This window comes from Neopelma chrysocephalum, unplaced genomic scaffold (genome assembly GCF_003984885.1).
Source record: "Neopelma chrysocephalum unplaced genomic scaffold, ASM398488v2 Primary Assembly neopelma1_100, whole genome shotgun sequence".
Lineage (NCBI taxonomy): Eukaryota > Metazoa > Chordata > Aves > Passeriformes > Pipridae > Neopelma > Neopelma chrysocephalum.
Window position 1 is genome coordinate 1,213,167 of NW_020897763.1, and position 12,346 is coordinate 1,225,512.

The 12,346-nt window shown below is 51.6% G+C and overlaps 2 protein-coding genes across 5 annotated transcripts in view; one reads left to right on the forward strand and one right to left on the reverse strand.

The window, feature by feature from the left end:
* The window catches only part of G0S2 (G0/G1 switch 2), a 14,838-nt gene continuing 2,492 nt past the window's right edge, over positions 1 to 12,346 (reverse strand). The window contains exons 1-3 of one of the 4 annotated variants that reach the window (XM_027695369.1): positions 5,935 to 5,941; positions 1,169 to 1,181; positions 1 to 609 (exon numbers count right to left, since the gene is read on the reverse strand). In XM_027695369.1, coding sequence (XP_027551170.1) covers positions 276 to 590 — 315 coding nt within the window. In that variant the 5' untranslated portion in view covers positions 591 to 609; positions 1,169 to 1,181; positions 5,935 to 5,941 and the 3' untranslated portion in view covers positions 1 to 275. Of the gene's footprint in view, positions 632 to 901; positions 1,009 to 1,168; positions 1,182 to 3,635; positions 3,643 to 5,934; positions 5,942 to 12,346 lie in introns of those variants that run through there. The other 3 variants (XM_027695371.1, XM_027695370.1, XM_027695368.1) reach the window with 3 other exon arrangements.
* The window catches only part of LAMB3 (laminin subunit beta 3), a 26,085-nt gene continuing 25,475 nt past the window's right edge, over positions 11,737 to 12,346 (forward strand). The window contains exon 1 of the mRNA XM_027695032.1: positions 11,737 to 11,741. Coding sequence (XP_027550833.1) covers positions 11,737 to 11,741 — 5 coding nt within the window. The remainder of the gene's footprint in view (positions 11,742 to 12,346) is intronic.

Sequence of the window (12,346 nt, forward strand, 5' to 3'; positions counted from 1 at the left end):
TACCATATAAAATATTTATTGATCTTGCAAAATGGTGTAAAACGCATCCGTAATAAAAATAAGAAACCATGCTGTGCATCTTGGCACAGGTTTATACCAACAAAAGGTATTTTTTCCCCACTGCTGCACAGCAGCAAATAAAACTCTTCTCTTGCTCTCAAGTCTCCTTCAGCCAAGCCTTCTTTCTCTCTCTTTTCGTGCTGGAACCACCACCAGGGAGGCCGGGGCAGCAGAGTCTCTGTGCTCGGTTGCTCAGCAGGCAGCTCGCCGGGGCCCTAGGACGCGTGCTGTCTGGTCACCAGGGCTCTCTGCACCGCCCCCGGCGCCTTGCTCTTGTCCAGGATCAAATCCTCCTGTTTCTGGGGGAGCTTTGGCTCTCGTGTAGCGGCAGGTTTTTTCTTCTTCTCCTCCTCCTCCTCCTCTAGCCTGCCCTCGGAGCTGAAAGGGCTGCACACCGTCTCCACCAGCCCGATGACCACGCCGAAGAAGGCCAGCACGCTGCCCAGCATGTACAGCTTGACCATCTTCCTGTTGGGCTTCTGGCTGAGCATTTCCTTGGCGAAGGGGATCAGCTCGTGCATGGTTTCCATCTTTGGGGTTTGTTTTTTTGCAGCGGGTTTAGATGTCGGTTCTACGAGAGAAGAGAGAAGGACGTTAGTTAAATCCAGCTGCTCCAGCGTCGGAGCCCAAGCTCCCCGCAGACCCCCCAGCGCTGCTTTCAGCGGGGAATTTGGGATTTTTGCTGAGGGTTCGCTACAGGAAAACGCATCCACGGCGTGCCCGCGGTGCTGGGGGAACTGCCCGGCAGCGCAGACCCTGAGATGGGAGATCCAGGCGGATCACGGCAACCCCGCATCCCCCCGCATCCCGTTCCCCGTGGCATCCCAGCGCTCCCCCTTACCCCGAGGCGGCGGTGCTGCTGTGCAGGGCCAGGCTGTTGGTGGTGAGCGCTGCAGGGTGGTTTTGGCTGCGGGGCCGGGCTGTTCTGGGCTGCGGGGGCCGCTCCGCTCGGCAGCTGCTGCCCTCACCCTCCACCGCCGCCTTATATGGCCCGTGGGGCGGGCGGGGCCGGGCGGGGCGGGCACCGTGCCCCGAGTGCGGGCAAACCCCCCCGCCGCCGCTTGGCAGCTCCTGCCCTTAATCCGGCCAGACGGGGGAAAAAAAACTCTTTTTTTTTTTTTCTTTTTTTTTCTTTTTTTTTTTTTTTCCCTTCTCCTAGTTCTTATTTTGCCTCATTTATTTCCAACAAATATTTTTTCCTCCTTTTTCTTTCTTTTTAAATTTTCTTCTATTTTTTCTTCTTTTTACCATCCCTATTTTTCTTTTTACCTTCTGTATTTTCTTCTTTTTACCTTCTCCTTCTGTTTTTTTCTTTTTACCTTCTACTTTTGCTTCTTTTTACCTTCTCTTTCTATTTCTTCTTTCTACCTTTTTCTATTTTTCTTCGTCTTACCTTCTCCTTCTATTTTTTCTTCTTCTTACCTTCTCCTATTTTTTCTTTTTATCTTCTTCTGTTTTTTCTTTTTACGTTCTATTTTTCCTTCTTTTTACCTTCTTCTATTTTTCTTCTTTTTACCTTCTCCTATTTTTTATTTCTACCTTCTGTTTTTCTTTTTTTTACCTTCTTCTTCTATTTTTTCTTTTTACCTTCTATTTTTCTTCTTTTTATCCCGTCCTTCTATTTTTCCTCCTTTTTACCTTCTCCCTCTCTATCTCCCTCTATATCTCCCTGTCTATCTCCCTCTATTCCTCCTTCTCTTCCTCCTTTTTTTCTTTCACAAAACTTGTTGATGTTCCTCCTCCCTCCCCTCAAAAAATAATTGTCCCACAGTCTAATTCCAGCACCAGGTATCTGTTTCTTTGGTCTCACTTGCTGTGCAGCTCCATAGCTGCTTCTGGAAGAAATATTTAGTATGATAATAGAAGCTTTATTTGAGCTGGTGCTTGGGAGTGAGTGAGAGAGGATCTGTGTCCTCAGCTCCTAAAATATGGCAGGGTTTGGATCTGGGGCTTGGGTCTGTGCACAGTCAATTCAGCAAAATGTATATCTCTGCCTTGCTCTTTTTTCTTGGGGTGAAATAGGTTAAAAAAGGCCGTAGTGAAGGAGAGCAAAGGTGTTACCCAGGCCGAGGTGTGAAAGTGTTTCTTAGAGGTTTATATAGGTGGTTCCTGGCAAAGACAGCAATCAGCAGGTGATGGCTGCACCTTATTTCTTAGAAATAGCAACAATTAGAATTTTCTGAGCTAGTGAAAGTTACATCAGCCTGTTAAAACCCTGTTTTTCACTTTTCTTACACTTGCTGCTGGAGCTCTGTCCCACTCTGTTGTGTCACTCCTTGTGATTCAGCTGAAGGCCGGGGCTGTTTCCATTCTGGGGAGAAGCAGGAGGCCGAGCTGTCACACTGCTTCCCTGGATTGCAGCCAGGAGAGTTGCATCAATCCTTCCCAGCACGTTGCATCACCACCATCATCATCTACTCCCACTGCAGGCTCCATCCGTGCTCAGGTGCTGCTCTGGCTGGAGGAATCATATCTATTCCACACACATCTCAGCAGCTGCTGACCTCAGGGAGTTGCTAAAGCCACAAGAAGTTGTTGGGATTTACAGCTTCTGATTTCACAGAGCAGATGGTGGACACTGGACAGATTTCTGGCTGAGATGATGGGAATTGCTCTGCCAGGACAGTATATAGAAATTAAAATATGAGTTAATGTGATAGCAGCAATTTTAGGGAGAAGTTGGTGTACGTGGAAAGAGGGAAAACTCAGAGGGAGCCTTCAAAGGATGCTCTAAAGGAGGCTGCACCTCCTGGGGGGTGTTTGTAAACCCTCAAAGGGTGGGCAGGCAGCCCTCAAAGCAAGCTGGAGCCAAAGGGGGCTTGTCCTCAAACCAGGGAGTGGAAAAGAGGGCCTGTGGTACAGGGAACGTGGGTTTGATAACTCTGAGCTGGGTTTTATCTCAGCCCACGCCGAGGAAACCTCTCTGTGACGTGAATAACTGGTGGCTGCTGCCGTGTTTCCCCTTCCTGCCCCTGCAGCATCACTGGTGCCACGGCTGAGGCTGAGCACTGCTTTGAGAAAGTGTCTGAATAAGCTCTGAGGAACATGGGAATTGCTGGAAGGTGTGTTATTAATCAGATGCCTTTTGCTGGAGGATTCGAACACCTTCCTTTCTGAAAAGCTGCCTTACAGGGTGATATTGCCCCAATTCTGCCCTAAAACAACTAAAGTGGCTCCTGAGGGTTGGACTAGGTGATCTTTAGTGTTCCTTCCAGCCCAAACTGTTCTCTGATTCTACAATGAAAACCAGCCTGAAGTCTGGCCTGTGCTGGGGTCACAATTCCAAACTAGTTGAGGATCAAGCTGCCTTCCCCTCCCCTTCCCCAGGTTTGATGATCCACACAACCCTCGATTCCCTGCCCCTGGGAGTGTGGGCAGTACTGACCCGCCTCAAAAAGGGACGTGATCCTTCAATTTGGTGGTTTTTCCCTTTCCTTTCCCTCTTTGCTGAGCTGTGCCGTGGGTATGTGTGGAGCAGTGAGTCAGCCCTGGCTCCTCACATCCCGCACGTCCGAGGGAGGCTGGAGGCTTCCCCCGCCCCCACAGCGCTCTGAGGAAACGCTGCCGGTGAAAACTTGGGGTTTTTTGGTTTTTTTTTACAAGTTTTGAACGTGCTTAGGAAATTGCATTGCAAGACTGGCTGTAAAAGTTGCTAAAGACTCGTCTTTCCCTCCTCAGCGTCTGGGTTTTTTTTCTCTTTAAATAAAAGGTCCTTATCTCCCCTGCCAACTTGGCAGCCAAGGTTGCAGCTGATTCCTGCATTCGGGCTGTGGGTTTTTTTTCTCTTCTGCAAGGCTTAGAAAAATGGCCATTGCAGAGAAGATAGCTGGAGGACACAGCAATTAGACAGGGAAAGTTCAAGGTTGCTGTTCTTCCCGCTGGCTTTTTGGGGGGTGAGATGTGCTGTCTCCTCCCAGCTCCAAGAGAGGAGAGGTGGGAGCTGCCCTGACCCTGCTCAACTCTGGTGTCTGGGCTGTCCCAGTCTCAGAAACAAAGGTCAGTGGGAAGTGTTGGAATCGTGACACTTCACCTAAAAAATTGGGTTTTTTTTCTTTTTCTTTTCTTTTTTTTCCTCAGGCAGGGTTTTTATGCCTCCTGAACCTTGTGTTTGAAAGCCTCTTTTCCAACCTGAGGGCTGGGAAGGGTATTTTTATTCATTAAATACCAATGGAGATGTCCATGCAATCCTGAAGTACTGAGAGCTTGAGCTGTCAGGAGAGCACAGAGCTCAGGATAACTTCGAGCATTAACCAAGCAGCTGATAATCATCTGTGGCAAACACCTCTTAGAGCAGCACTCAGATTGTGTCGATCTAATTAAACAATATTAAATTCAATTTTGTTTTAAATTTCAGCAACTGAACTCTGTGCAAGCTCGTCCTGTGGACATTTAAATTGGATTAAGTGTGGATAAAAGGATTAATCACTAAACTAAATTAGACTAATTTTAGCTGTTCCCAATCTTATTTAGGAGAGTCTGCCCAAGGAGGTTGTCGGGTTTAATCGCAACTTAAACCAGGCTTTGTGGCTGGGAGAACTGTGAGTTTAACGTCATCTGGAGGAAGGGCTCTTCCTGGATTTCCAAAGCAGGGGAAGCACCTGAGGCTTGACCCAAATGTTGCTGGACAGGGGAGGCTGAGATGTGTGAGGGCTCGGGGAGATGATGCTCCACAGCCCAGCTCCGCTCACCGGCTTTGCACCTCTGAGCTCACCTGGAGCCACCAGCCCGAGAAAAGCTGCTTTGGAATTGCTCTGGAGGGTGCAGGTGATGCTGTGCTGTGTCATCTGGGTGTCTCTGCCTGCAGCAGCCTAAATGTAACTCCTCTCCTGGCATGGCTCGTTTTGCACTGGGATAATCTTGGTGATGCTCCTGGGGAACCGGAGCACCGGCAGCTCGGCCCTGGCTGGGGGTGGACGTGCAGGAGGAGAGGAGCAGGGAGCATTCCCAGCTCTGGAGAGGTTTCAGGTGGCTCAGCTCCTGTTTCAGGGGCACAGGGTCCCTTGGCTGTCACACAGCTCTGTGCTGGCACTGTGGCCACGAGCAGCTGCCAATGCAGGGCAGGGGCACGGCAGGCGCCGGGCACGCCGTGGGTGCGTGCTGGGGGCTCAGAGGGCAGGAGATGTGCCAGGAGAGGGGCTGGGAGGTGCTGGAAGGGAAAGGGACCAGCCCCTGCTGCCAGAACATCCCCATATGAAGCTCCAAGGAATCTGCAGGGTGGTTGATATGCCCAGGCACAAATGTGCTGTAGGCGTTGCCGCCCTGAAACACTTGAGAGAAAGAGGGATATAAAAAGAAAAAGGAAACCCCAAAGCCCAGCGAGCCCAATTAAGGATCTGTCCCTATTAAAAATGAATAAAATAATACAATTTTGGTTTCCTTGCCCTGGCAGTTCCCACTGTACTGAAGCACTGCTTGATGTGGGCAGAGAGGAGCCTCCCCACGGGCTGTGATGGGCACAGAGTGAGGGCAGGTTGGTGTGGGGTGTGGGGTGTGGGGTGGGACATGGCCCCGGGGCTCAGCCCTGGTGACCTGGGCAGTGTGGTGACCTGCTCTGCTGTGCTGTCTGCAGGACTGAGAGCTGCCCTGGAGATGTCACAGAGGAACAGCCCAAGGGATTCTGGTGCCTGATGCTGCCACGTGGTTTTGCACCCAGGTGCTCTTCCAGCCGGCCTGTTCTCTCATCTCAACCCAAACTCTGAATCCAAATTTTATTTTTCTTATTTATCTGGGAGGAAGACATTCAAACATCATCAGCAGAGTGCTTTTGTGCAAGAATTCTGAGTCTGGGGGCCCACCCTGACCTAGTCCACCCCAAGTGACACCCTGGTCTCGGTGGCCACGGGAGGTCCCTTCCCACCAGCCCAGGGCTGTGACTCTGGGGTTTTGAGTCTTGGAAGGGAACCTGAGACAAAATGCTGAGCTGACCTTTGCCTCCTGGTGTCACCTCCCAAAATGACAGTGGCATCTCAGTGGTCTTGCTGGGAGCACAGCTGAGCTGGAAAGGTGTGTTGCTTCATCTTCCACATGTCTGTGTGTGGGCAAGGGTCAGGCACTGCTGGACCTTGGCTGTGGCGAGCCTGAGCTCCAAGGGGTGGTCTGGGACAAGGGGCTGACGCACCAACCAGGGAGGGGAGCAAAGGTGGGACAAAATGCTGTGTTTTACCTGAGCAGGTCAAACCCTGTGCACAGCGAGGCCCTTGTTTGAATTCCAGCGAGTCCAACCCCGTGCACAGCAAGTGCCTTGTTTTAATTCCAGCAGCTGGGGGGGAGGAACAAGTGGCAGAAAATATCGTGTCCTTCACTTCAGTCACACGTGCGGTGTCAAGGAAAATCCACGGCTTAACAGAGGCTCCTAAATGACCCATTAGTTTAAACTTCCTGAGGTTGATGTCGCAGGTGGGGGCAGGGTTGCCGTGCTGAGGGCTGGCAGCAGGGATACAGAGCCCCCTTCATTCCACTGTTTGCTCCAAAATCCCCCAGAGGGGAGCTGCATGCTTTCCTGATGGAATATTTTCCCGTTTAGAAAACGAGGACATGACAAAAATAACGATGTTCTCCTCCTGCAAGGATAGTTTTATCAAGCTCCCGGTGGAAAGCGGGCAGGGAGCCCAGCCCCTGGCCCTGCCAGCTCTGCACCGTGTCACTGTGTGCCCGGGGAAGGCTGTGCCAGGGCGTGGGGGCCACAGACCCTCCAGCTCCATGTGGCATCCTGTGCTGACCCAGCACGAGCCAGGCACGTGGAACTCCACTGCCTGTAGGAATGAGCTGGTGGGGAGAAAAGGAAAATCCAATTTAAGGGCAAATACTGAGCGTTGTGTGAGCTCCTTCAGGAGAGCTAGTCCTGCCTTTCCTGGGATTTGGGGTGACTGCCTTGCCTGGATCAGCTGCCCTCCAGCATCTGGCTGGCTGCAGGCAGCATCTAGCAGGTCCTGTGCTGCTGTGCCAGGAAGAACTGACCCCTTCTGTGATCCCAAGTCAGGGTCTTCCTTAGTTTTCACACTTTTACACTTAACGTTTGATTTGCTCCCACATTTGCAGAGGAAACAGTGAAAAATATTAATTGTAGTGGAATGTTGAAGAGTTTGTGGTGTGGTTGGTGTGAGGATCTTCATGGGGTAGTAATGATTTTCTCTGGGTTCATCCTGGAGAGGAGACAGAGGTCAGACCTCACTGGGGGCTGCAGCTTCCTAAGAGGGGCAGCTCCAATCTCTGCTCTCTATGACAAGGGATAGAACCCCAGGGAGGGGCTGGAGCTGTGTCAGGAGGGGTTTAGGTTGGATATTGGGAAAAGGTTCTTCCCCCAGAGGCTGTTTGGGCACTGACCAGGCTCCCCAGGGCAGTGGGCACGGCACCAAGGCTGCCAGAGCTCCAGGAGGGTTTGGACAACGCTCCCAGTGGCAGGGTGGGATTTTGGGGTGTCTGTGAGGGCCAGGGGTTGGACTGGATGATCCTTGTGGGTCCCTCCCAGCTGAGGACATTCTGATTCCATGGCAGGACACAGTCCTGCCCCCAGGGCTGCAAAGGGAGGCAGCAGCAGGACGGGTCAAAGGGCCTCTGCACTTTGGAACCAGCTCCTGGGGTTATTTGAATTTAAACCTAAAGTAGGTCAGTTGGGTTTGGGTTCAAAGTTTTATTTGCTTTCAGAACAGGTGTAGGGTTGAATTGGAATTTCATTAGAAATTCCTGAAACGCTTCTAAAAGAAATCACAGTAATTAGTAAAGTCGGTGTTTTAAATCATCTGCGCTGGAATGAGGAGGTTGTTTCCTGGTCAGGTTTTAATTAAGGTGGGAAATAAAAAAATCTAGGTAAAGAGAAACCTGTTTTATTGCTGATATCAGTAGTCTTGCAATTGAGAGAGTTGCCAAAAAGTTACAACAAGGAAGAGTATTTCTTATCCCTGGAAAAACCTTCCCAAGTTTCCCTCTTCCCGTGCAGCTCCAGTGCTTCTGGCTCCAGGTCCTGTACCCCATTCCAGGTTTTTCCCATGAAGGTTTGCAGGCACCTGACAGGACACAGACAGGTTGTACCTGGTCTAAAGATATGGGGCCTGGAGGGGACTGGGACTTTGGAGTCTACCCTGCCCTGTGCCAAGATTCTGCTCAGCATCACCAACCAAATCATCTTTCTCCCTGATTTTTTCCATTTGAATGTGCTGTCAGGACTTGTGTTTCAGGCATTTGTTAATCCTTTAATGAGAAATGTAACAGCAGCTTTAAGTACTGCTCAATTTTTTTATGCTTGAACTATAAATTCCTCCTCAATCCATCTTTTTTCCTTAATGGAGTTTTTGCATTTCAAGGGATTAAGTGTTCTTCATGCAGTGCTCTGCCTCTGATTTTCAGCTTCTTTCGTGTTCCTCTGAACTCCAGAGAGAGAGAGAGAAGTTAAAAACTAACCAAATATGATGATTCCAGACTGGTCAGTGCTGACTAACTGGTATCACACCTCAGCAGCTGAATCAAAAGCTGCTGATCTGGGATGGTGTCCTTGGAAAAGCTCCCAAGGGAGTAAAGTAGTCACGTGCCTTTAATCTGGATGTCAGATGGGAGGAAGGAAAACAAAGCTACTCATGCAGGAGTCACATCCTTTTGCACCTTGGCTGCCACCACCTGGGTGTTTGGTCCTGGGCTCACCCTGGGTGCAGCAGGGGTGGTGAACCCACAGTTCCTTCCTCCCCCTGCTCCATCCCTGAGGCCTGGAAAGTGTTGGGAATGTGTCTGCTCAGGTTGCCTGGCCAGCTGAGGCCCCTAATTCTAAAAGCAGAGGCTGTGCAGGTATTAGCCTGGTGTTACTGCAGGGTGTGACCTTGTGACACCGGGTGACACTCGTGTCCCCAGCTGGCAGGGCTGTTCTGCACCCTCACACGTTTTTAGAGGGAGATTAGCTTTTACACAGCTGGCTGTGATGCATTTCTGTACCTGATGCTGGGACTTTTTTCCACCTGAAACTTAAAACCTTGGTTGCTGCCCGTGTGGCAGGGGCTGTGTCCTGTAAAGCGTGTCCCTGCCAGCCCACTGCTGATGCCCACTGCGTGGGTACAGGATGACCTGAGGTGGAGCTTTTCTGCCTCTGATGAGCTGGGATGGGATAGAGAACCTGCTTGACAGGTCACACACGTGTCCCCCAGAGCAGGAGCTCAGATTATCCCGCTCACATGAACACTGCAGGGCACGAGGAGGCAGCAGCTCCGGGACTGAGGTGGGGAGCGGGAGCTCCTCAGGAGCTCATGGTGATCCTGTCCTGGAGAAGGTGCTTCCAGTAGAGCAGTGACCCCTAACACCATGTCTGGGCAGGGTATGTCCCATGACTCAGAGCATGGTTTCCTGCAGATGATATTATTTGTTTTCCAGGGAATGTCTGGCCCAGCCCTCGGAGGTTTGTGGGCTCTGACACAGCTCGTCACAGGTGAGCACAGGCTGAACTGAGGAAGCACTGGAAGTCCTGTGAGCATCTCTCTTGTTCCTCCCACTGATCCCAGACTGTTTCAATGCTTATATTTTATTTTTTTGTAGTGCATTTTTAGCACTGTCTCCTCTGTATCCAGCCAGCTCCACTGCCTTGATGTGTATTCACTCCCTGGTACTCAGGACAACACTGCCCGTGGTAACATGGACAGAGAACAACCTGGAGCAGCATTCCAGCCTCATCCTGTCCCATCAGGGACACAGGGATGTCAGGGACACCTTGCCCAAGCCATGTTATCCCTGAGCACCAACCTGTTCACAGCTGATTTTTTCCATTCCTGCTTTTATTGATCTGTACTACTCAACCCATCATTGCTTTTGTTCTTGTTTGAACTTGTAGGGCCTGAAATTCCAGGTTTAACCTTGCTTTGGCAAGTCCGGGGGAAGGAGGAAAGGACATATCAGGGTATTTTGGGTAGTTTAGTCAAACAGCTTGTGGCCTGGGTAATGTTTTCCAGTCCTACCCTTGTTGATCTGACAGAATTGCAATGTCCTGAGCTTTTCACTAATCTGGGGTGGAGCATCACCTTTTCAGAGCATATTAATGCTGAGCTTTGCTGGCTCTGGAGGGATCAATAGGTGGCATTTACAGTCTTTCCAAGACTTCAGCCTCCTGGTTGACTGCCAGTGCTTCAGGGCACGGCTTTAAACCAGGCAGAATGGGCAACCTGCAGAGGGTGTTTGGCCACATCCAGCATCACCAGCAGCCTCGTAGAAACCCAGACTGCTCAGACCTTCCTCTCCTTTGCCTTCTCTGACAGTCACTCCACTGGAGGAGGGAGTTTGACGGGATTTCTCATCCAGTCTGGGGTCGGTGGTAGCACTTTTAACCACGCGAGGCTCCACTGAGGGCTCCGACACACCCAGCGCTCAGGACCCGCGCGGGCACCTCGTGGCACATCTCCCCTCTCCCGTTCCGCTTTAAAAACATCCCAGCGCTCCTTCTCGCTTCCTTTTTGCCGCCAGCTGAGCTGGGGAGGAGGCTGCAGGAGGAGGAATGTGGTGTTACCGCATTGCTGAGCAGGAGCTGGGGCGGGGCGGGCACGCCCAAGCCGGGCACACCTCATCCAGGAGGAAGCCGAGCGCGGCTTTCACGCACTGTAGCCTGAGGGACAGGATTTTTTTTCCCCCCCCAGCTCTCCGTATCCCCTTTCTCTGAGCTTCCAGTCCTCAGCTTGCACGTGCCTGTGTCGCTCAGCACGGGGATGGGGAGGTAGGTGACACAAACAGCAGAGGAACTGGAGGAGGGATCTGGAGAGATCTGCTGAGCCCCCGACCAGCATGGGAGAGGACGTGATTTTGGGGTTATTTCGGTAAAGACAGTGGATAAGTCTCCATGAAAGCCTTTTTGAGGATGAAAACCCGCAGTTTAGGTGAAATGTAGTGTGTGAGTGGTGCAGGGGGGCAATGGATGGGGTGTCTGGGTGTGGAGGCTGCTGAGTTGCCTTCACTGAACACTTTTTAGTTTAAACATATTACTTAAAGGTTTGTTACTTTGCTGCCACAGTAAAAAAAAAATAAAGTTATGCAACTCTTTCCTTTAATAGTCATGTAAAACATCAGAGACCACCGAAAGGTGGTGAATGCAAGATAACTCTGAATTAGACCTGGAGCAGGGGAGAAGGGCTCCTCATCAGCTGGGCATGGGGCTGGAGCTCAAACAAGAACCATAGTTCTTAAAAAATGACTCTTTTCACAGCCGGAGAGTCCACAGGATTGTGTTTAGCAGATAACCCTGGATTGTGTTTAGCAGATAACCCTGGAGCTCCTCTTGGGTGATTTTGTATTTTGAGGAATTCCGGTGCTGCAGGCAGGAGGGGGGCTCTGCCTGTGCAGCCCAGGTCGCCTTTGGGCTGGAAGTCTGAAATGTGGACACACAATGTGATTATAACTCACGTGGACGTGCCGAGTTAGGCTTTAAATGATCAAATTGAGGTGCTGATGGTGGCACTGCCTTGTCATTACGAAGCGAAACACAATAAACCTGAGAGGGCGGGTGAACCTTCCAGGGAATCCCCCGATGGCGATTCTTGAGCAGCAGCTCTGGAGGGAGCTGTTTTCAGGCTGATTTGGTCCACGCCAGCCCCGGGGGAGTTAAGGTGGGTTACGGATGGGCTCTCACTTGCTGCTTGCCCGCAGAGCAGCTGGTCCGCGCTGCCCTCACCCTCCCCAGGAGTGATTTCTGCGTGCGCTGTGCCCGTCTCGGGAGTTATGCGGTAACAGGGTGGGGATGTCTGGGGATTCCTGAATCACTGCCTTTATCATCGCTGCACCCACGGGCACCTTCTGGCCCAGGTGAGGCAGCTGCCTGTTAAAAGCCAGGCAGGAGGGAGCCGGGGCTCAGAGGACTCCTGTGGTTGCGGAGCTGCTGCCGGGCGGTGCGGGGGGAGGGAGCCCTCGCTGCGAGCCGGGGACACCGCGGGGACACCGCAGGGACAGGGACAGCGCTCCTGGTCCCACAGGGAAGCGGACAGGTGAGGTTTCTGGCTCTTGGGGGTGTGCCGGCAGCTCTTCCTTGCCTGGGCTCTATGGGAGATAATTACTCCCCATTGGTTTTTGTGGGTTTCTTCGTTTCATAAAATGGGACTTTGGGCCGTCTCGTGATGAGTTTTGATGTGGAGTTGATTCTGGAAACGGCAGGCAAAAGGTGGGGCTGAGGAACAGAAAGTGCACCCCGGGACGGGGTGGCTGGGGGCTGTATGGGGGATGAGTGTGTGTGCACATTCCTTGGAGCATCCCTTCCAGCTGTGCATTCCCACCTGGCATCGGCACTGATCCCTGGTCACTGTGGGTCGTGGTACTGGAGACTGTGGCTTCTCCC